Source organism: Chiloscyllium plagiosum, chromosome 33 (assembly GCF_004010195.1).
Source record: "Chiloscyllium plagiosum isolate BGI_BamShark_2017 chromosome 33, ASM401019v2, whole genome shotgun sequence".
Classification (NCBI taxonomy): Eukaryota; Metazoa; Chordata; class Chondrichthyes; order Orectolobiformes; family Hemiscylliidae; genus Chiloscyllium; species Chiloscyllium plagiosum.
The window spans coordinates 34889753-34914028 of record NC_057742.1 but is presented as its reverse complement, the minus strand read 5'-3'; the positions used below and the strand labels follow the sequence as shown (position 1 = coordinate 34914028).

General features: G+C 40.4%; 1 protein-coding gene across 1 annotated transcript in view; it reads right to left on the bottom strand.

The window, feature by feature from the left end:
* The window catches only part of LOC122540015 (vesicle-fusing ATPase), a 278045-nt gene that overhangs the window by 247527 nt on the left and 6242 nt on the right, over positions 1–24276 (bottom strand). The window contains exon 2 of the mRNA XM_043675302.1: positions 20087–20172. Within this exon, the coding sequence (XP_043531237.1) occupies positions 20087–20172 (86 nt within the window). The remainder of the gene's footprint in view (positions 1–20086; positions 20173–24276) is intronic.

Genomic DNA, 24276 nt, shown 5'->3' with positions numbered 1-24276 from the left:
CTGCAGGAGATTGCGATGATGTTCAAAATACAAATTTATTTGACAAGTTAGCATGCAACTGGTCCCAAACACTTAATACTCAAATACCCAAAAATAATAAAAGAAAATCTCTTGCGCAAAGACAAGTACAAAAAAATTTAAACTAGGCCTCATTTCACAAGAGCTTGTTATATTCCAAGTATATACAATTATGCAACATTAAAGAAACAGAACTAGATAAAATGCCCAATGAAATACTGAACCAACAAGAGTGGTGTATCTTAATACATCATTGTTAATTAACAGTTAACCAAACAAATATTCACAGCAAGAACTTAACTATTGATCCTAGATGGAAGGGAGGAGGTAACTGAGCCAAGAGCTGCCATGTTGAATGAATGCTAGAGTTAAATAGAATTTTCTGTTGGTATGGCTCCTAAACCTTTGTCCACAGGTGTGGTGAGCTTCTTAGTAGACTGCATTGCTGATGACGTCAACGGTGTGAACTTGATTGCCACTTGAAACAGATGCTTGGGTACCATATACAAATGGCAGTACCTTGTGCTCTTTTGAGAATACTATAAAAGGATGATAGCATCGATAGAGTGTGCAGTTGCATTAAGTTGATAACAGAGATATAGACTCTTACTACAATGATAAGCATGAAAAACTAGGACTGCATTCTCTGTGATGGTGGCACATGGGTGAAAGCATCACAATTGGAGGGAAGTGAAAGCTTATATATACACACATGGTGGTCAGTGAATGAACAAAGAAAAATACGTTTGGGTCCAAAATTAAAAACAAAGTAGAAAGGTATATTACAAGGACTATAAAGACCCTGGATCACCAAACACGATTACCAGAGCTAAGTCACCTTAATGCATGATTACAAAATTTCACAAAAAAAAATCACCAATGGAAACAGCAAAGAAATGGAATTAAAACAAATTCTGATGCTGAAATAGTAAAGGGATTGGCGTGATGGGCCAAATGGCCGCCTCCTGTGCTGACATTTCTCAGATTTCTTAAACTGCATAAATAAAAAAGGAGGGAAAGAAGGAAAATGATTTAAATAACCTTGTGGTAGCAATATCATCAGAACCATGGAGAGCGCACAGTGCTAACCAATGGCAGCTGCAAGCCAGGATTAAAGGGTAAATACACCACAGAAACAGATGTTGAGATTTGCTGACACCAAACCAGGCAAAAATCATTATTCAAGCAGCATTTAAACTGATCACAAACAAGAGAGGGAAAAAAAGGATTAAATGTACAATTGAACAATCACATGGAAATCTATTAGGTTTTACTGAACAAACAATATACAAGTTCCTGGTTTCAAAGCAGTGCAATTTACTTACCTTCATTTCTTAATGAAAATACAAAGCTATAATCAGTGGTACAATTCTGATTAGGATTCCAAAATTATAAGCTGAAAATGTGTTGCTGGAAAAAGGCAGCAGGTCAGGCAGCATCCAAGGAGCAGGAGAATCGACGTTTTGGGCATGAGCTCTTCCTGAAGAAGGGCTCATGCCCGAAACGTCGATCCTCCTGCTCCTTGAATGCTGCCTGCCCTGCTGCGCTTTTCCAGCAACACATTTTCAGCTCTGATCTCCAGCATCTGCAGTCCTCACTTTCTCCTACCAAAATTATGACACATCTTATGTGGAACTGAAAAAACAATAAGTGCAAATTGTAGCACTTTTGTCATTTGAAGCATTTCTATTCCAGGAGTGAAAGAGTTGGAAGATTGAAAAGAACATGTGTTTCATTTTCTAAGCACGCAAATCTAGAAACTCAAAAATACACAACTTAGTGGGTTTCAAACTCACTCTAGCTTTAGCTTGTTACTGTTCATAAGGAAACAAGACTTGCACAAGATGAAGGAAAAGAGAAATTCACATTTACAATCTCTTACTGACACAGATTGCGTTGAATGGCACCAAAACTAGAAATAAATTTATGACCAAGCATTAACTTTTAAAAAACATTCAGAACAGGAGCAAAGCCATCTTCGGTGAGTTAATACTAGTAAGAGAAAGATTCAAAAACAGAAAGTTGTGGAAGAAGAGTTGAAGGAATCCACATTAAGAAATAACCAAGCATTTTGTCTGAGGGTCTCATGAAGAGACATTAACTAAATAAGTTAGCATTGAGTGAACATAGAAGTTGGTTGGTAAGAAACAAAGTCCAGTCAGGGCAAATAAACAAGAAATTTTAAATTAAAAACAACATGACCCTTCACAGGGTTTCAGTGTCTATAATATTGTTGATAAAATGGAATCTTTATTTCAGACACTTATAATAAAACTGTTAAGTAGCTCCTGTACAGTATGAAAAAGCTTGCTTTCTTTTTCCTTTTATGACAAACTTCGATTCTGGTTTGTCAAAAGCACATTAAACATATTCACAAGAGCTGCCAGTGACAACATCACAGTAATCAAATTGCAAAAATATAAACTATGGTCCATCAAATCAGGTTTCACTCTGAAACCTGATTTGCACAGTCCTACTATCAGCTGGGACCTTCAACTATTTTTGCACCTGGAATTTTTGTGCAGTTTATATTTTGTGTACTGTGGCAATAATAATAAGGTACAAGTGTAAACAAAGATAGATGGTTTGCAAAGGGATGTCAGCAGCTGTTGGAATATGGATAAATTTTAACTTTGAGATATAACTAAGAAATCCCTGACATTTTATTTTAGTGAATCATTTCACCTTGTCATTATTTGATACCCTCCAGCAGTCTATTGCAAGCAAAATAACTACTGTGTCAAATTTATTTTTCGGCATCTTTGCAGAGCTTTTGTGATAAATAACAACTGCTAAAAGACAACTGCAATTGTTTGTACATTCCTATTTAGACCAAGCACAGCAAAGTCAGGATACTGCTGACCATGGAAAACAAACAGTCCAGTTCCAGATTTTCACACATGAATTTGAAGAATTCGAACAATATTTCCAAAATAAAAATGGCCAAAACAATGAGAGAGATCAGGTTAGCACATGCACAGCCAGTCTGCCATGTTGCAAAGCCTTGTCATGCTAAGCAGAAGGCTGTCAGGCAGTAAGGAACTACTGACTCCAGCATGGAATATTTGGATTGATGTTTGAAATCAAGAGGAAAGCCACACTATGGGTAACACTTTGTCGGCCCATATGTCTGCCAGTAATACCAGTCACACCTGTACCACTGGGAATGAAAGTGATGGTAATAGGACACACCACAAAGGAAGTCATCACAGTCAAGCAGGCCTGCATGAAGAATGGGCTGATCATAAGTAACACTGGACTCAATCTCTTAATTTGCCTATACTTTACAGGAACATGGGGACACTTATTACAAGTATGGTGAGTGTGACTATATCATACCTTCAAATACAGCAGTAGCTTCAATGGCAGTTTCAGATGAACCACCGAAAAATGGTAGTCCTGGAGCAAGTGCTCCTCTGGTCAAAGAAGGACCATTCAATTATGACATACCATCATCTCGTTAAGAACACACTAATTTGGCTCTGCTGACATCTGGGTGATAGCTGATTGGTGGTAGGTTGTTTCCCTATACTTGTTTCCTTTGTCCCTGTCCGTGCCTGTTTCCTGATTCTGTAGATGGCTCCTTTCCTGATGAAAATATGGGCCATTATATTACAGAGTTCATAAAGGTATAAAATGGGCTTTGAAACAAAAAAATGCATTTGCCAAAAAAAAAAATTTCTCTTGCAGCACACGACGAGCCAATGTGGTCAACTGACAATATGTCACCCACGGTTCATAACAATGCTAAGTGGACACGAATACACATCACAAGCAAAGCCTCAGGGTTAGCATGACTGCATTCACAGCAGTATAATCCATATGGAACGCCAGATACAAATCTTTTTGCACCATCTTTAAGTACACATGGCAAACAAATCCAATTGTATTGACAACGGATGCTTTGTTGGTCATCTGGCAAAGTTACTTTTCTTATGATTTCCTCAATTTTGCTTGATAGGGAGATGATTACAGAAATTTTATAAATGATAGCCAGAACAGAGACATGACTGCAGGATGACGAGAATTACGAGTAGAATCTTGAAGTATACATGAAATTTAGGAATGACAGCAAAGTAGGAACATGTAGATAACTGGTTCTCGAGTTCTGGTTCTTCCAGACTACGTGGGTCTTGGTGTCCCTACCCCTGAACCAAGAGACCTGGGTTCAAGCCCCACCTGTTCCAGTGGTGTGGAAAAACATCTCAGAACAGGTTGATTAGAAAAATAGGCTAAAAAAGGTCAGTGGGAGTGCACTGGCAGTGTCCATATCTCAGGAGACCCAGCTTCAAGTCCCACCTTCTTCTCAGGTGAATAACAACATCTCTGGTGATTAGGGAAAAATAAAAGACAACAAGTCTATCAGCATAGGAAAAACTGAAACCTTGTCTTGCCTGGAAAGCAGAAGCAAAATTTGTGCAAACCTTGGCTCAATAGAAGAAAAATATTTCAAATGTTAAGATGAAGATAAATGAAATCTCTTATGGTATTGGCGGTGCTCCTACCTCTGAGCCAGAAGGCCTGGGCTCCGATGCCACCTGACCAGAGACAAATAATAACATCTTCAAAAGAGATTATTAGAAAATATGGTAAGGATTGTGACAGCTCATGTGGCACAATGATAGTGTCTCAACCTCTGGGCAAGGAATCCAGAATCCCACCAGCTCCAGAGGTGTGGCATAATATCCCTGAGTGGGTTGATTATAAAAGGTGTTTAAAAAAAAAAGCCAAGTATTTTAAAAATGCTATCAACACAAAGCAGGTCAGTCAGTATCTGTAAAGATAACTGATAAGGATAGTGAGGGTTCTTCTGGTGTATTGCCCCCTACCTCTGAACCAGGAAACCCAGATTCAAGTCCCAAGTGCTCCAGAGGTGTGCAATGATATCTCTCAACAGGATGTTTAAAAATATCAACCTGATACAGATAGTGTCAGCACTTTTATACTCCGCTGGCAATGTCCCTTCCCGAGCCAGGAGGTCTAGGTTCAAGTCCAGAGATATGTCACAACATCCCTGGATAGGCTGATGAGGATGGTATCTTGACAAGGGTCAGAAAGAGTCCTTATTGTGCAGTGGTAGCATCCATGTTCAAATTCCATCTGTTCCAGAGGTGTGTAACGATATCAATGAACAGGTTGATTGGAAAACATCTGATTAGGATAGTGACACATAACACAAAATGCTCAGAAAAGACAAAGCGTAATTGCTGGAAAAGCACAGCCAGTCAGGCAGTATCCAAGGAGGAGAATCGACATTCCTGATGAAGGGCTTATGCCCGAATGTCGATTCCTCTGCTCTTCAGATGCTGCCTGACTGGCTGTGCTTTTCCAGCACCACACTCTTCGACTCTGGTCTCCAGTCCTCACTTTCTCAAAGTGTAATTGACCAATTTCAGATCTGTTTGCCACCTGAGAACCTTAGAATTACAGAAGTTCCATTTTTAAATGGCTAATAAAAGCAATGTCTTCCTGCTTGGGTTCACTAGATTGAAAAGAATGACCTAGCCCACATTGAGGTTCATCCAACCCAAAAATAGAGTTTGACTAGGTCATTCATTTGTAACCATATCTGCAGCACACTCGCTCAGCAGTGTTTACGCCACGTCCTTTACACCAGTAATACGAAAGCAGTTGCAGTTACAGCCAAACACTTTGTAGTGATTGCTCCCATCAGTTCAGCTCCTGACAGACAGAGCATTAACTCACACTGGGAGAGAGTGAGGTGATTGAGTTTTTTGAAGAAGTAACAAAGAGGATTGATGAGGGCAGGGTGGTAGATGTGATCTATATGGACTTCAGTACGGCATTCGACAAGGTTCCCCATGGGAGACTGGTTAGCAAGGTTAGATCTTATGGAATACAGGGAGAACTGACCATCTGGATACAGAACTGGCTCAAAGGTAGAAGACAGAAGGTGGTGGTGGAGGATTGTTTTCCAGACTACAGGCCTGTGACCAGTGGAGTGCCACAACGATCGGTGCTGGGTCCACTATTTTTCATCCTTTATAGAAATGATTTGGATGTGAGCATAAGACGCATAATTAATAAGTTTGCAGATGACACCAAAAAAATTGGAGGTGTAGTGCACAGCGAAGGAGGTTACCTCAGATTACAATGGGATCTTGATCAGCTGGGCCAAGGGGCTGAGAAGTGGCAGATGGAGTTTAATTTAGATAAATGCGAGGTGCTGCATTTTGGGAAAGCAAATCTTAGCAGGACATTTATACTTAATGGTTAAGGTCCTAGGGAGTGTTGCTGAACAAAGAGACCTTGGAGTGCAGGTTCACAGCTCCTTGAAAGTGGAGCCACAGGTAGATAGGATAGTGAAGGTGGTGTTTGGTATGCTTTCCTTTATTGGTCAGAGTATTGAGTACAGGAGTTGGGAGGCCATATTGCGGCTGTACAGGACATTGGTTAGGCCACTGTTGAAATATTGCATGCAATTCTGGTCTCCTTCCTATCGGAAAGAGGTTGTGAAACTTGAAAGGGTTCAGAAAGTATTTACAAGGATGCTACCAGGGTTGGAGGATTTGAGCTATAGAGAGGTTGAATAGGCTAGGGCTGTTTCCCTGGAGCGTTGGAGGCTGAGGGGTTACCTTATAGAGATTTATAAAATCATGAGGGGCATGGATAGCATAAATAGACAAGTTCTTTTCCCTGGGGTGGGGGAGTCCAGAACTAGAGGACATAGGTTTAGGGTGAGAGGGGAAAGATATAAAAGATACCTAAGGAGCAACCTTTTCACACAGAGAGTGGTACGTGTATGGAATGAGCTGCCAGAGGATGCGTTGGAGGCTAGTATAATTGCAACATTTAAGAGGCATCTGGATGGGTATATTAATAGGAAGGGTTTGGAGGGATATGGGCTGGGTGCTGGTAGGTTGGACTAAATTGGGTTGAGATATTTGGTAGGCATGGACAAGTTGGACCAAAGGGTCTGTTTCCGTGCTGTACATTTCTATGACTCTATGACTGCAGATGCTGGAGATCAGAGTCGAGAGTGTGTGTTGCTGGGAAAGCACAGCAGGTCAGGCAGCATCAGAGAAGCAGGAGAATCGACGTTTTGGGCATAACGGGCTTATGCCCAAAACACCGATTCTGCTAGTCTTCGGATGCTGCCTGACCTGCTGTGCTTTCCCAGCAACACACACATTAACTCACACTGGTCAGAGTTGCTACTTGTAGCAAAGGTCACTGTTTAAAAAGCAGGTAGTCTATCGATCTATCTCTACCACCCAAATGAATCCCATTATCCATTAATAAAAAAAAACTACAAATGCAGATGCACTATATTGCATAGTTCTTCACAACTAGAAAAATGCTTCTTTTCAAAAGACATACAGCATTTTCTTCACAATTGAGGGACAGTTGCTGAGAAGAATTCAATGAAGCTAATGATTACCACTCTTCATCTGAAAACAGAAGAGTTTATTTTGTTTTGACATTAGGAAATGGCATATGTTTCTTCATTTTACCAAGTCCTGGAACTGCTTGTATTTATCATTTAAATTTGTAGAAATTTAGACCAGCAGTGCCAATCCTCAACTATGTAATGATCTGGATTTGTATGATATTCATGGTGGCAAAACAGAGTTTCATCTTTGTTCCTCAAAAATAAAAGTCTTGAATTGAATTTATAATATTTTCAGCTTCTATTGTAATCTCATTTGCATACCCTGCTAATTCTTTTTCTATCTGTTCTATAATATTGAAATGTGAAAAATAATGAATGCAATAAAATGTTGGAGATACTCAACAGATCTAGCAGCATCTATAAAGACAGAAACAGAGTTAAAATTTCAGGTCAATGAGTTATAAAGCTTATTGGTTTTGAAGAAGTGGCATTTGTGCGGTCATTGACAGAAACTCTGACCAACAAACTCTTGCCCCAGGCTGCCAGCACCCATACAAACGTGCGCACAAAAAAGTGCAAAGTGCAGTGACAGAAATGGGAAATAAGGCATCATCAGGTCCAACAAAGGTAACATTAACCTTTAGAGAAAACAACTAAGTGATTGGTTAAAAGAAAATAATTCCCAAGCCAAATCAATATATAAGAAAGGGTGGAATATAGGGAGGACAACAGAATAAAACAAAACTGTAATGAGCATTGACTTGAAAAATGTAGCTGAAAATATGCACACCCTGCACATACAGCTGTTTATTAAATGCCTTTCAACTCACCTTTGAATATTTTGACTTGGAGCTGCAGAAACTCCAATACCAGATTAAGTGCAACAAAATAATTGAGTGATACCATGTTGAAACTACAAACTGGTCAGGTTGATGGGTGATATGTACATTTAACATTTTTGAATGTGCCTTTGACCAGACCATTTGGTAGTATCGTGACAAAGTTACTGAGGGAACAGTCAGTGTGCATTAGACTAAGGTAATAAGTATGAGAACACAAGGACATAAAGAGAAATAAAGAATAAGGTCCCATTATTTACTACAGTGCAGTAACCATTTCTGTTCCCCAATTCATCCATTAAAAGCATTAAAGCTTAGGACTTCCTTCCATTACAAATTACCCCAAACAGAACAAAACAAATGAAATGGATCACATTAGTCAGAAAGTGTCTGCATGAATCATAGAAAGAGGTTACTTGGCCCAGTGTACCTGTGTCCAGAAGAAAAACCAAGACTCCCTTCAAAACTGCACTGCAGCATGAACCTTGATTTTTCAGCTTGAAATGGCAGAGCAGGATTAGAACCTTTTAAATCACATGCTAATAACTGAAACACAGCCAATAATGAACAGAGCTGTTCCTCAGCTTGGGTCATGGCCTTGAAAGCTTCAAAATATAGGATCCTGGGGGTTGTAGAACTTGCATTAAAAGGTTCGTTAGTAGGGATGAGAAGGCCCAGGATTTTAAGTAAATACACAGACTAGAATAACTAAAGCTACTCTCCACTTATCTATTCAGCAATTAGTCCAAATGCAACTTTCACATGGAGCAGCGAACAATACAAATGCTCTTCAAGGGAAGTTAGGTAAATAGGAGGGTTAGATGAATAAATAGAACCGGTACGGTTAAAGGAAGAAGGATATGAAGAGGCTAGTGTGGAGCTTTGAGATTTGCATACATCTCATGGGCTCAATGGTCTGTTCTGCTGTAAATTCTGTACAACAGAGTTCTGCGTCAAACCTTTTGAAGCACATCCTTTTGGTACAACGAACAACTATTTATTTAGGTGGCAGAGGTGGTGAAGATTGAAACACCCACACAGTTACATAAGGCAAATACATACACCTACTGTAGTAGCGATTTGCCATTCCAAATGCAATCCAACAAAAGCACTGTAATTATCTGTTAGAAATGTGCAGGGTACAATGTTTCTACTGTGCAGTAAATTTACAGTAATTCTCAAAGATGTGTAAAAGCCCACAAATGTATTAAGAGTTCTTGGAAGATGGAACAGGAAATATGTAACAAGCAGGGTGGATAAACAGGAATGAGGTGATGGAGTGCATTTGAATTTCTGGAAGGCATTCAATAAAGTATGCCCTCAATAAAATAACAGCTCATGGTTCATAAATTTAAAGTGCTGGAGAAACTCAGCCATTCTTTGAGAAAACAGTTAGTGCTTCCAATCCAATATGAATCTTCTTCAAAACTCCTGGACACAAGCACACCAAGTGCATACACAGGCATTTTATTTCTGGTTACGATGCAACAATTCTGACCATTTCCAAGGAGTCGTTCTGAGATATGCCTCTCTAGGTAGGCCGACGCTCTGGCCCCTGGTCTCATGATGCTTCGCTCTTAGGCATCGTCAGGGAACTCTCCTTTTTCTATTCTCACATCAGTTTCCCCAACAATACAGAATTTGCTCATCGAGGTACAATTATTCAACGTGTTCGTAAATGTTAATGACTTTTGGCCTGTAAACAGCTTTTTACTCCATTCTTTTCAACACGGGACTAATTTTAATTTATCATGCAGCATCAAGAGTTCTGCTTTGTATGGACATGTGTTTAACTTTGATGTAATCTCTTGGTAATATGACCTATATCGCCTTCTGGATGCCATGTGACAAATTACAATGTGACTACAATATGCCGATGTGAAAAACTGAGGCTGACCCCTAATGAGAGTATTCTTCACAGCAGGGATGTAGCAGATTTAAGTACCAGGCAGAAGCCTGGACTTCTATGTAGATTGACGACCAGTTTTGTTAAAGGCCCAGATGGCGAGGAATTTGTCAAATACGTCCAATAAAGTTTCCTAAATCAATATGCAGAGAGCCATACGTGGGAGGGTGCAACACTGGACTTCCTCTTAGGAAACAAGGTTGGGCGAGTGAGCATCGGTCAGACAGCACTTTGAGCCCAGTGACCATAACTCTCAGTGTTAACATAGTTATGAATAAAGATAGGACAGGGCCACAGGTTAGATGCGAAACTGGGGCAGGGCCAATTTTAGGGTCATTAGGCAGGATCTAGCAGAGGTCGATTGGGCGAGTCTGTTAAAAGGAAAATGAACCACTAGCAAATGAGAGGCTTTTAAAAGTGTGACATTATGAGTCTGGGGACAGTATGTTAGGGTGAAGGGGAAAGCTAACAGATTTAGGATCCTTGGCTGATGATGAATATCGAGGCTCTAGCCAGGAAAAAGAAGGCAGCATACATTGGGTTTAAGCTATCGGGCTCAAGTGAATCTCGATGACTATAAAAAGTGTAGGAGCACACTTAAGCAGGAAATCAGAAAATCAAAAAGAGGGTATGAGATGGTCCTGACAGATTAGGTTAAAGATTATTCCAAGAGGTTCTATAGCTCGATTAAGAGTAAAAGGGTGGCATGGAGAGGATAGGACTCTTTAAAGATCAACATGGTTGTCAATGTATGGAGCCACATGAGATAGGGGAGATTTCTAATGAAGATTTCTCCTCTGTTTACTGAGGAGAGAATCATGAATGCTAAGGAAATAAGGGAAACAAGTGGGGGTGTTTTAGACTGCATAAACATTACTAGAGAGGTGGTGTTTGCAAGCTTAAAGCATATTAAGGTCCGCAAATCTCTTGGGTCTAATCAAGTACATCCTCAGATGTTGTGGAAGGCTAGAGAAGAAATAATTTCAGAGGCTCTTGCAGAGATTTTTCCTTCATCTTTAGCCACTGCAGGGTGACTAATATTGTTCAATTGTTTAAGAAAGGTAGCAAAGGTAAGCCAGGGAACTACAGGCCAGTGAGCCTGAAAAACAGTGGTGGGAAGTTGTTGGAGAGGACTCTGAGGGACAGGATGAACCAACATTTTGATAGTCAAGGTCTGATTAGGCCTGATTCAAGCATGAACTTGTGCAAGGGAAGTCACGTCTGACAAATCTTCTGAAGTCTTTCAAAGAGGTAACCAAGATGATAGATGAGGGAAGGGTAGTGGATGTTGTCTATATGGACTTTAGTGTAAGGCCCTTGACAAGGTCCCACATGGCAGGCTAGTCATGAAGGTTAGGTTGCATGGGTTCCAGGGAGAGCTAGCTAAGTGGATTCCAAATTGGCTCAATGGTCGGAAGCAGAGTGTGATGGGTGAAGGTTTTTTTTCGAACTGGAGGTCTGTGACTAGTGGTGTGCCATGGGGGTCAGTGCTGAGACTTTTGTTATTTGTTATTTATATAAATAATCTGGGTGTGAATGTATAAGACATAATTAGCAAGTTTGTGGATGATACAAAATTAGAAGGTGTCACTAATGGCGAGGAAGGTTATCAAAACTTAGAGGTAACTTGATCATGTGGGGAAGTGGGGTGAAGATTGGCAAATGCAATTCAATACAGATAAGTGTAAGGTACTGCACTTTGGAAAGTCAAACCAAAGTTGGACTTGTACAGTAAATGGTAAGGTCCCGAGAAGTGTTGTGGAACAGAGGGACCAATGATTGCAAGTACATAGTTCTTTGAAAGAAGGCATTTAGCGTGCTGGTCTTCATCAGTCGAAGCGCTGAGTATAGAAGTTGGGATGTTATGTTACAGTTATATAAGTCATTGGTGAAGCCGCACTTGGAGTATTGTGTACCATTTTGGCCACCCTGTTATACAAAAGACATTGTTAAACTGGGAAGAGTGCAAAGATAATTACGAGGATGTTGCTAGGACTAGCAGGCCTGAGTTACAGGGAGAGGTTGGCCAGGATAGGACTTTATTCCTTGGAACGTAGGACAATGAGGTGACCTTATTGAAGTATGTAAAATCATGAGGTGCATAGATAAGATGAATGCATAGAATATTTAAGAAGGGTAAGATTTAAGAAGGGCCCTGAGGGGCAACTTCTTCACGCAGAGAGTAATGCATTTATGCAATGGGCTGCCAGAGGAAGTAGCTGAGGCAAGTACATCAGCAACATTTAAAAACATTTGGATAGGTACATGGATGGTATATGGACCAACTGGAGCTAGCTAAGCAGACACCATGGTCAGCATAGACCAGTTTGGGCCTAAGGGCCTGTTTCCATGTTGCATTAATCTATGACTTACATGCTGCAATTAACCAAGTATAGCCACTAGAAATCTGAGACTTTCTTTGGAGAGAAAACCTGTTATTGAGACCAAAAAGAACAATCAACAACGACACGCTCACCTCATCCATAATCTTCTGAACCAAAATTAAGCAAAAACAATTGGTGGCAAGATGAGACAACATAAATATACACCTTTGTGACAGAATCACCTTGAATAGCCAGTACCTCAAACACTCAACATTAGGTGAAATGCAAATAAACCTAACCGCAAAACACATCTTTTCTGGCCTAGCCATGCAATAGAAAAAACAAGCACATACCACACTGCAGCCAAATGAGTATGAATGAAATCAGTCACCATTTCTTTAAACTTCTGATAAACTGAGCAATCAGTCATTGTGTACATCACCAAAATATTGTGCACAGTATTGGGCGATGTAAATGCATTGGAGACAGTTTAGAGAAGGTTTACAAAACTAATTCATAAAACAAAAGGATTGTTTTGTGAGGAATGCTCAGACAGACGAAACTTGTACCTGAAGTTTAGAAGAATAGGAGATCACTTGATTGAAATGTACAAAGTCCTCATACCTTTACAGGATGGATATGGACAGCACGTTTCCTCTAATGGGAGAATCTGGAACTAGTGGTCGCCATTTAAAAATCAGGAGTCACCCAGTTAAACCAGGGATTAGGTAATTTTATTTTCCTCGCAAAGGCGTGAGTGTATTTGGAACTCACTTCCTGAAAAGATAATGAAGTAGATTCATCCGATGGATTATTTTTAAGCATGGGATTAACAGGTTATCAGGAATAAGCAGAAATGTTGATTTAAGAAAATAACCAGAATAGCCATGATCTTATTGAAAGGCAGAGCAGACTTGAGGGGCTGAACAGCCCACTCCTGCTCAAGATTCATAGTTTAGTCTGTAAAGTGCTGTATTTAATGTAATAGATCTTTACAGACCTTGTTCCCAAAAAAAAATGCACAGACAATAAATTATCACAAACTAGATTTGGAACTATCTGCATATGAAATGGATTGCGCACAATTATTTCAGTTGTAAAATCATTGTACTTGTATGGCTGTTCATCCATGCAGCTCCCCAGTTACCAACATGGTTTTAAATTCCACAGGGAGTAGCCTGACTACCTCAAGACATTGCATAGTTAAACAGTAGCTTGGATTTATATAGCACCTCTAATGTAACAAAACATTCCAAGGCACATCAGAATGTTCATCAAGATTTGATTGGCCCAGCCATGGAAGGAAGTATTAGAACAGATGACCTAAAGCGTGGTCAAAGCAAGTACAAGGCTTCTGGATGGGGAGAAACTTCCAGAACTTAAGGTCAATGAAGCTCAAAGCACAGCTGCTAACATTGTAATGATTAAAATTGGGGGTAGCCAAGATTGAATGAGCATTGAGGTTTCAGGCTTTTGGAGCCAGTGGGGATAACTCAGATCGAAAGGGCTCAGCCTTGAAGAGATTTGGCAATCAGAACTTAAGTAATTCAGAGGAATTCAGAGGAACAGACTATAATTAAAGCCATGATGTCATTTACAGCAGGGGACTAATATAAATGTGCTCAGAATATCATTCTGGATCCCAAGAGGAACTAGATTTATAACAGGTCTATTCTTGTACTTCCATTCTTCCTGATGCAGATAACATAAGCAATGACCCATGAGAATTTGAAAGCCTGCACCAATTTACAACTCATTAAAAGCTATCACAACTGAATGCATGACCAAAGTGCTGAGAATCACACTGAGGACTAAGGTACTTACACTAAGTACGACTCAACTTTTAATCCAATCCACCTCAGCAGCTCTTAGGTGGATAGAATATCATCCATATGCACACCTGCATTTAGAGTGGGGCATGAGCAAACTAGAGAGAAAATGAGGTCTGCAGATGCTGGAGATCAGAGATGGAAATGTGTTGCTGGAGAAGCGCAGCAGGTCAGGCAGCATCTAGGGAACAGGAGAATCGACGTTTCAGGCATTAGCCCTTCTTCAGTAATGAGGAAAGTTTGTCCAGCAGGCACAATTATTTCAAACTACACAATTATTTCATGAGCAAACTACACAATTAAGCAACTCAGACATGGGCGGCACGGTGGCACAGTGGTTAGCACTGCTGCTTCACAGCACCAGAGACCCGGGTTCAATTCCCGCCTCAGGCGACTGACTGTGTGGAGTTTGCATTCTTCCAGTGTCTGCATGGGTTTCCTCCGGGTGCTCCGGTTTCCTCCCACAGTCCAAAGATGTGCAGGTCAGGTGAATTGGCCATTCTAAATTGTTCGTAGTGTTAGGTAAGGGGTAAATGTAGGGGTATGGGTGGTTTGCGCTTCGGCAGGTCGGTGTGGACTTGTTGGGCCGAAGGGCCTGTTTCCACACTGTAAAGTAATCTAATCTAATCTAAAAATAAGAATATACGTTTTAATCTAATCTAATCTAAAAATAAGAATATACGTTTTAGAGAAATCAAGGCTGAAAGTCCCACACAAAAATCTCTCAAACTTTATTTGAGGTGTTAACGTGTATAAATGAGTCTGTTGTTGCAAACACGTCAGATGTGATATACCCAATGGCACCATCTGATAAGCAGGGAGACACCCCAATATCCAGGAAAATATTTGTTCCTCAAAAGAGAGCAAAAGGCTTACACAGTCACCTACACTGACTCATTCCTTATTTGTCCCTCATATGTATTTGAAAGTATAAAAGCATATGTACTTCCTTTGTACATTGCTAGATACTCCACCTCCATTACAGCTACAGGAGAATTCAATGTCCTAATAAGCCTTGGTATTGGAAGTGTTTACCTTTTGTTGTTTTTGGTGATATACATTTTGTATTAAGTTCTCAATCTGATAGATCCATAATTCTAAGAAACTACTCTCCCGACCCCAAGTGTATCCCAGAACAGAAGGTTCCGTACAGAACATAGGTTAGTATATCACAGGCACTTCGGCCCTCAACGTTGGGCCAACCTTTAATCCTACTCTAAGATCAGATAACCCACATACCCTTTGTTGTACTGGCTTCCATGTGCACCCACCACACACTGTCGAATGAACCCATCTCTGACATCTACCCTAAACCTTCCTCTAATCACCTTAAAATTATGCCTCCTCATGATAGACATTTCCACCACAGGAAAAAGTTGCTGGCTATTCACTCTCTGCCTCTCATCTTCTTGTACACCTTTATCAAGTTACCGCTCATCCTTCCTCCCTCCTTTCTTCATAAGACATGCCCTCCAGTCCAGGCAGCATCCTGATAAATCTCCTTTACACCCTCTCTAAAGCTTCCACATACTTCCTACAATGAGGCGACCAGAACTGAACACAATATTCCAAATGTGATCTAACCAGGACTCTATACAGCTGCAGCATAACCTCGCAGCTCTTAAACTCAATTCCCCTGCTCATGAAAGCCAACACACCATTCGCCTTCTTAACATGGCTATCAACTTGGGTGGGAACTTTGAGGGATATATTGACATGGACCCCAGGATCCCTGTGTTCTTCCATACTGACAAGAATCCTGCCTTTAACCCTGTATTCTGCATTCAAATTTAACATTCCAAAATGAATCACTTCACACTTTTCCAGGTTGAACTCCATCTGCCACTTAACAGCCCAGTTCTGCATCCTGTCAATGTCCAATTGCAACCTGCAAAAGCCCTCCACGTTGTCCACAACTCCACTGGCCTTTGTATCATTGGTAAATTCATCTAAGTCACTTGTAAAAATCACAAAGAGTGGAGGTTCCAGAACAGATCCTGTGGAACACCATTGGTCACTGAGCTCCAGGCTGAATACTTTTTATCTACCATCACTCTCCATCCATGGGCTAGCCAATTCTGTATCCAGACAGCCAGATTTCCCTGTATCCCATGCCTACTTCCTTTCTGAATGAGCCTACCATGGGGAACTTTATCAAACACATTGCTAAAATCCATGTATACCACATTCACTGCTCGACCTACATCAATGTGTTTTGTCAAGTCATCGAAGAATTCAATAAGGCTTGTGAGGCACACGACCTGCCCCTCACAGAGCAATGCTGACTATCATTAATCAAACTATGGTTTTCTAAGTAATCATAAATCCTGTCTCTCAGGATCTTCTCCAATAATTTGCCCACCACAGACATGAGACTGACTGGTCTGTAATTCCCAGGATTATCCCTATTCCCTTTATTGAACAAGGGAATAACATTTGCCACACTGCAATCACCTGGCACTACTCCAGTGGACAGTGAGGACACAAAGATCAGCACCAAAGGCACAGCAATCACTTCCCTTGCTTCCTATAATAAACATAGGTAAATCCCCTGGCCAGACGGGATATGTCCTATCTTTATGTTTTTCAAAATTTTCATCACATTCTCCTTCATAATATCAACCTGTTTGAGCATATCAGTCTGTTTCACTGTCCTCAGAAATGCAAAAGTCCCCTCAGTAATGAATACTAAAGCAAAGTATTCATTAAGGGCCTTCCCAACTTCCTCTGACTCCCCAAGCTAGATGATTTCTCACAAAAAGAAAATCCCATTGTCTTCTTTGCAGCCAATCTCTGAGAAGACCCAGGTGCAAGTAAGTTTCTAATTCCATTGGTCATTCAATGGTGAGGATAAAAAAGGTAAAATTCACAACTAGTAAAAAGCAGCGGCAACATCAGGGTGGTAACAAAACTATCAGTGAAATGTGCATTAAACTCTTAACACCATTAAAAGTAACTTACACTAATTGGACTCAGGTGAAATTCTCCCTAAACAATTGCAAGTTAATTGCAATCTTGTGATCTCCGATAGATAAAAGAAAAACAGGTTACCAGCTTTCTCAAGACAGCAGCATGCTTCTCAATGAGATTCTTGCCTCTTGCACTGACAGTTTACACAATTGCTGATCACTAACTTCAATAGTGTCCCTTGAGCTAATTATTCATTATTTTATTTAAACCAGAAAGTTAAACAGAAGCAATGCTGTTTGACTGACATAGCTATCATTGTAGCTTCTGCAGATGTAGAGTAACTGCCATGAACTAATTCAAAATCAGGTAGCAATGGGACTGCAAGTGCAGCTTCAGTCTTCAGGTGATACCCAACATTCTAGACTTAAAAGTATATGGTTCCAAGAAGAGCTGTTTTCTTGTTTGCCCTTGAGTATTGATAGCAGAGCAATACGAAGCAAAATTCAAACTATTTTCTTGCTGCGTTTTCTAGCACAGTTCTGAGGAGTTAGTTCTTTGTAGCAGTTTTAAAAATTAAAAGCTCGGTACTTAGAGCGTGTTTTCAGTTCTTACAATTATCAACCATAGCCTAGTCACTTCAACTACCTTTTTGTTTCACTTAGTCCTACAATACATATGTTCAAATAAATCAGAGATAAACAAAAGGAAGCGCGATAGGCAGATGAGTAAGAAAAGAACTCAACATTACGGCAGCATGGAGGATCAGTGGAGGGCGGCTTGGTGGCTCAGTGGTTAGCACTGCTGCCTCACAGCACCAGGGACCCAAGTTCAATTCCAGCCTCAGGTGACTGACTGTCTGGAATGTGCACATTCTCCATGTCTGTGAGGATTTCCTCCAAGTGCTCAGTTTCCTCCCACAGTCCAAGGATGTGCAGGTCAGGTGAATGGCCATGCTAAATTGCTCATAGCATCCAGGGGTGTGCAGGCTAGCCATTGCAAATGCAAGATTACAGGGATGGGGGTAGGGGGTGGGTTTGAGTGGGATGCGCTCCAGAGGAGTGGTTGGACTAAATGGGCTAAATGGACCATGTTTCTACTCTGTAGTGATTCCATGAATTATACTGTTCAGATTGAATTACAAAAGGATGAAAAGAAGCTCAACTGGAGTAGAAACACCAAAACCGACTATCTGGACTGAATGCCAGTTTGAGGTGTCCATTCTATGTGTTGATGCATTCTTCCTTTGCTTTTATTAAGTGCTCAGAAAGTAAGAAAGAGTCCACATTGATGCTCTCTCATTTGTAATATTAGGCAAGTTTCAAATTGCATAGCTGACTGCAAATACTGGATATGAAATCAGTGTTGGAGGGATGGATGGAGGCAATGCCTTTGCACTGGGCACATTTGCCTAATTGACATTTGACTAGTCTCCTCATGTCAAAGTAATTTGATGAGAGACTTCTCTAACTGGATTAGTCCAAGGTTGTTTTCCTATCTCCATATGTTCGGATGCAGCTTGCAAGCTGGGAGAGTGGCTTCCATATTATCTTGATCACTAAATTTAGGCTGTCCTGTGGTGTAGGCCCCATCCTTAGCTAGCTGGAGAGTACTGTCTTTCATGTTTGGCACAATTCTACATAAACCATTAATTTCCAAAGCTAACAGATGCAATAGCTTTGATTCTGTCACTATATGATCACGCCATCTTCATTCATGTCTTTCATAAAGTCTTTTGATTATAAATGAACATAATTGTTGCTTGACACACTTTTCAGATGTAGCTACAGAAATCTGAGTTTCACACAGTTTGAATTCTCTTCCAAGAAAGAAGCAATGAGAAGAAATTTCCTTCCAATAATTATATGTTGAACACCCTATATAATAACCAAGATGGAGTATAAAGAGTGAAAAAGTAAATCCCAATGATTTTCAGGATCTAATTCCTGTCAAGCAAGTTGCTTAAGTGTTATTATGACAGCCCTGGAATTCCTACTGCACAGATTAAAATGGAGAATGAACAAGGCACAGCAGGCAACAGCATGGGTCATATCTAACAAACACTTCTACTTTCCCTGCTCTATTCCCTCACTACACAACGAGTAACAAATATTTCAGAGATTAATAATTGCATAATTGCTTACAATATGTTTAAGAAGATTTTGAAAAATCAATAAGATATTTGGGTCTGGAATTGGAAATAAGAGGGAAACCTCAAATTGTTGTTTCTAATGAATGAATTAGAATCTACAGCAGAGCATAGGTTAACACCCAAACAGTAGGTTAGACACAAATAACTGAAGAACAGCATTTTTTTTTGGCTTCTTTCCTACTTTTTCTCCTTCTGTCCACTTTAACAAAGTGAAATTTATGATTTAGCTGATGGACTTCTTAAGCACCTTTGACACCCAATACCAGCATCACATACTCCAGTGGTCAAATTGAATGCTACCCAAGGTCAAATAAACAACTGCTCTTCCCCAATAAAGTCAGAAGTTACACAACTCTAGGTTATAGTCTAACAGGTTTATTTCAAATTACAAGCTCTCAGAGCTTCACCTGTGGAAGAGACAGCACTCCAAAAGTTTGTGATTTCAAATAAACCTTTCGGACTATAATCTGGTATCATGTGACTTCTGGCTTTCTCTACTGGCACCTCTGCATCATAACTTCCCCAATAAGGCACCTTAAATCTCACTGGGTAAGTTCACATCAGAAACAGCATAGCAGACTCAAGTTCCACTGCAGTGTGTTTTCCATTCTTATTGGAACTACAGAATATATGCTCAAGAATAATAGTAATTACATGTGTTGTTCTCTGTCTAAGAAATTGCCCAGTTGTGGAACATACTTGCAAAGTGCAATACAGAAAATATTCAATATAATAAAAACACATAATAAACACATACTGGCCTGTTTGGAAATCCTTTTCATTCACAACAGCACAATTGGTCAATGACAACTCATCTGTTGGACATCGCGCTGCTTGCATTGTCTGCAAGAAATAAAGAAATCAAATTAGATATTTGCACATTGGATTACTAAATTACATAGACTCTAGTTTCACTATGAAATCCAGATGAATCTGATGTCACCTTATGACTTGAAGGCAGCTACATTATTGCAGAACTCCCAATGAGCAAGTTACAGCAAATACAATCTGTATAACTCAATGTATCAAATCTTCAATGTGTCAGTTATACTAATGTTTAAATGTTTCTGCATTCTTGGGGTGCAAAAAAAAAAACAACTAACCCTTGTCATAGTGATAAAGAAACTAGTTGAATGACGAAAATTAGCAATTTGATGGAACAGTCAAAAAATGAAATCCCAACTCAAATCTTCAGGGATGAGCCCTTGCCATGTTGGGAAGGTTACTTTTTACCCCGAGTGGATGAGATCAACAGACTGAAGCAAGCAGCACAAGTCATCACAACTTTAAAAACCAAAAAAAAAGAAGAAATTTGACCTGGACCTTTTGTTGTATGGGGACCACAGCAAAGGATCCAAACTCAAAGTGCAATTTGCCAATGAAGTCAAACATCCATTCAAGCAAATACTGTGATAATTTAGGCTGGGAAAGAGACTTAAAACACACATGGATCAAAGCAGTAGTCATTCTATTCCAGATCATAAATATTCTTTAGAATCAAATGGATTCACAGAATTTACACAGTGCTCACTCTCAGGTACTGCAGTACTGAGGTACTGTGGAATACTGTTCTTCAATCACAGCTAGAGGACATCATTAGCGCACAATAATTTTACAGGAAAAAAAAAGTCAAACTATGCTAAACCATGCAACACTTAGTTTTACTGTACTTTTGAGTTTATCCCACGGCATTTACTAATATAAACTTTTCCACATATGAGCTTACTTCAGTTTTAGTAAACTATGTAATACAACACAAAACAACACAGCACAGGAATAGGCCCAACAACATTGCGCCAATTCCCAATTCTTATTTAGACCTGCTACTTATTGCACATAGGGAGTTTCTATTTCTCTGTTCGACACTTGAAGGTGAGGCAATCACGATACACCTGAAACATTGCTAATGTGCCGGCTTCCACCACCTCCACTGGCACTACATTCCAGGTACCCACCACATCATGGCTTCCCCAATAAGGCACCTTAAATCCCACTGGGAAAGTTCTCATCAGAAACAGCGTAGCAGACTCAATTTCCACTGCAGTGTGTTTTACATCTTTATTGGAATTATACAAACATGCTCAAAAAGAAAATTATTATTTATTATTCTCTTAAGAAAGTGCCCTCTGAAAAACTTTCCCTGCACTTTTTCCCTTAACCTTCCCCCTCTCATGTTGAACCTGTGCCCTCTTGTCAGTGACCTTTCCATCTTGGGGAAAAAACTTCTGACTGTCCACTATTTACGCATCTCAATTTTGTCAACATCAGATTGCCCCTCAGTCTCTGTCTTTCCAGCGAAAAGACAGATTTCATCCAAACCGTCTCCATAACTAAAACCAGGCAACATCCTGGTAAACCATTGCTGCACCCTTCCAGTGGTGTTGTGACCAGAACTGCACGTAACATTCCAAATGTGGTCCAACTGAAGTTTTATACAACTGTAAAATAACTTACCAGCTTTTCCACTCAATGCCCATCTAACTAAGGCAAGCATGCTGTATGCCTTCTTGACCATCAACCTGTGTTGCCACTTTCAGGGATCTGTGGACCTGTATGCCCAGATCTCTCCATGTCAATGCTCTGAAGAGTTCTGCCATTTCTTGAATAATCACACCTAAATTTTATCTTGCAAAATGCATCACTTCACATTTGTCTAGATTAAACTTCTTCTGCCATTTCTCTACCCAAATCTGCAAACTGTATCCTGCTGTGTCCTTTGAAAATCCTCATTTGCTACAACTCCACCAATTGTTATGTTCCATTTGACAAGACCCACGATTAAATTTTACCAGTCGTGAAAAGTTCCAACACACTACCTGAAAATAACAAACATTGATAAAATACAAAGCAGCAAAATGGAAACATTTATTCATTCAGCAATTCAACAAAGCAAAACTGAGGATTTTTAAAAAATAAAATGCAAGATGTCACTAGGTCAAAAGTAGAGGAACCTCGATTATCTGAAGGGCACAGCCGGGGAGTATTTCGCTCGGTTAATTGAATTCTGGATAATTGAATGCAAAATAGCATAGTTTAGCCAAGCATCAGGACCTTACCACCCTGCTAGGTAATCTGATATTTGGATAATCAAAGCCGGATAATCGAGGTTTCTCTGTACACAAGTTGATCAAGCGAGCAGGTTTTAAATATTGCCTGGGAAAGCAGGTTTTTTTTAAAAACAAAATGGAAAATAATGCAGAGACTGGAAATCTGAAACAAACAGCAGGTCTTGCAGCATCGGTGGTGGAGAAGGGGCAAAGTGGTAGATGATGTAGAGGCCAAGTACAAAAGACAGAAGGATTGTACCTCCATAGCCTTGACATTCTTGCATCTTGCTCGCATTGTTCTAAGTACAGGGGACCCATTCCCTCTGTTTGTGTAAAGATTTGTAGCTCGGGTGCTGGTTGCAGTTGTTGTGGATATGTGCACCGAGCTGGGAATTTGGTTTGCAGACATTCCATCCCCTTTCTAGGTGACATCCTCAGTACTGTGGAACCTCCTGCGAAGCACTGCTGTGTTGTGTGGAAGTTATTTGGTTTTGTTCCTGCTGCTTCCGGTTGCCAGTTCCGGCTTTTCGTTGCAATGGTCGGTATGTTGGGTCTAGGTCAATGTGCTTATTGATGGAGTCTGTAGAGGAATGCCCAGATTCCAGGAATCCACTGGCTGTCCTCTGTTTGGCTTGTCCTATTATTGTTAAGTTGTCCCAGTTGAATTTGTCATCCTTGTCGTCTGCGTGAATAGATATTGAGGATAGCTGGTCGTGGTATTTAGTGGTTAGTTGATGTTTATGAATGCTGATCGAGAGTTGTCTACCTGTTTGTCCTATAGTGTTTCATGCAGTCTCTGCATGGAATCTTGTACACCATGTTTGTCCAGCATACGATGAGTGTTGGGTCTTTTGATCTGGTCAGTTGCTGTCTGAGCATGGCTGACGGTTTATGTGCGGTCATAAATCCGAGTGGTTGGGAGTGTCTGGCTCTCGGTTCAGAGGTGTTTTTTTACACAAGGGACAGTAGTTAGCGTGTTGAGTCATGGCATGTCTTTGTCACATTGTTTATCTGCTTGGCATCTGCGATGAAATTGCAGGGATATCTGTTCTTGGCAAAGACTTTGTGGAGGTCATCTTCTTCCCTTCACAAACTGGGAGTGCTGCAGTGTGTTTGGTTAGTTGCTGTTATAATTCAGGATCTGGCCTGTCTGACAGCACATAAACCAACTGCCAGGCTCAGACAATTTAAAGTTAGTGAATTCAGTTGCAGCAAGTGTAATTAATGCAGGTATCAATAATTTGCTTTGCCGCAATTAATTAAAAAAGTGATGTCAGCACCATTTACTGATTAAACTGGGTACATTAATCGACCAAGCTTACTGATCAAAGTTTGTGCGAAGATTTGTCGCTCGGGTGCTCGTTGTTGTGGTTCTGTTCGCCGAGCTGGAAGTTTTTGTTGCAAACGTTTCGTCCCCTGGCTAGGTGACATCATCAGTGCTTGGGAGCCTCCTGCGAAGCGCTTCTTTGATGTTTCCTCCGGTGTTTATAGTGGTCTGTCCCTGCCGCTTCCGGTTGTCAGTTTCAGCTGTCCGCTGTAGTGGTTGGTATATTGGGTGCAGGTCGATGTGTTTGTTGATGGAGTTTGTGGATGAATGCCATGCCTCGAGGAATTCCCTGGCTGTTCTCTGTCTGGCTTGCCCTATGATAGTAGTCTTGTCCCAGTCAAATTCATGTTGCTTGTTGTCTGCGTGTGTGGCTACTAAGGATAGATGGTCGTGTCGTTTCGTGGCTAGTTGATGTTCATGTATGCGGACCCAGGTAATGATCACAGATGCGCACAACCGACTTCACAGATACAGACATGAAATTGCACGCCAAAAGTCGTTAATTTCAAAAACCACGAATCATGAATGGACCCGGACCATAGAACAGGCTGTCACCATAGGACAGAACAGGAC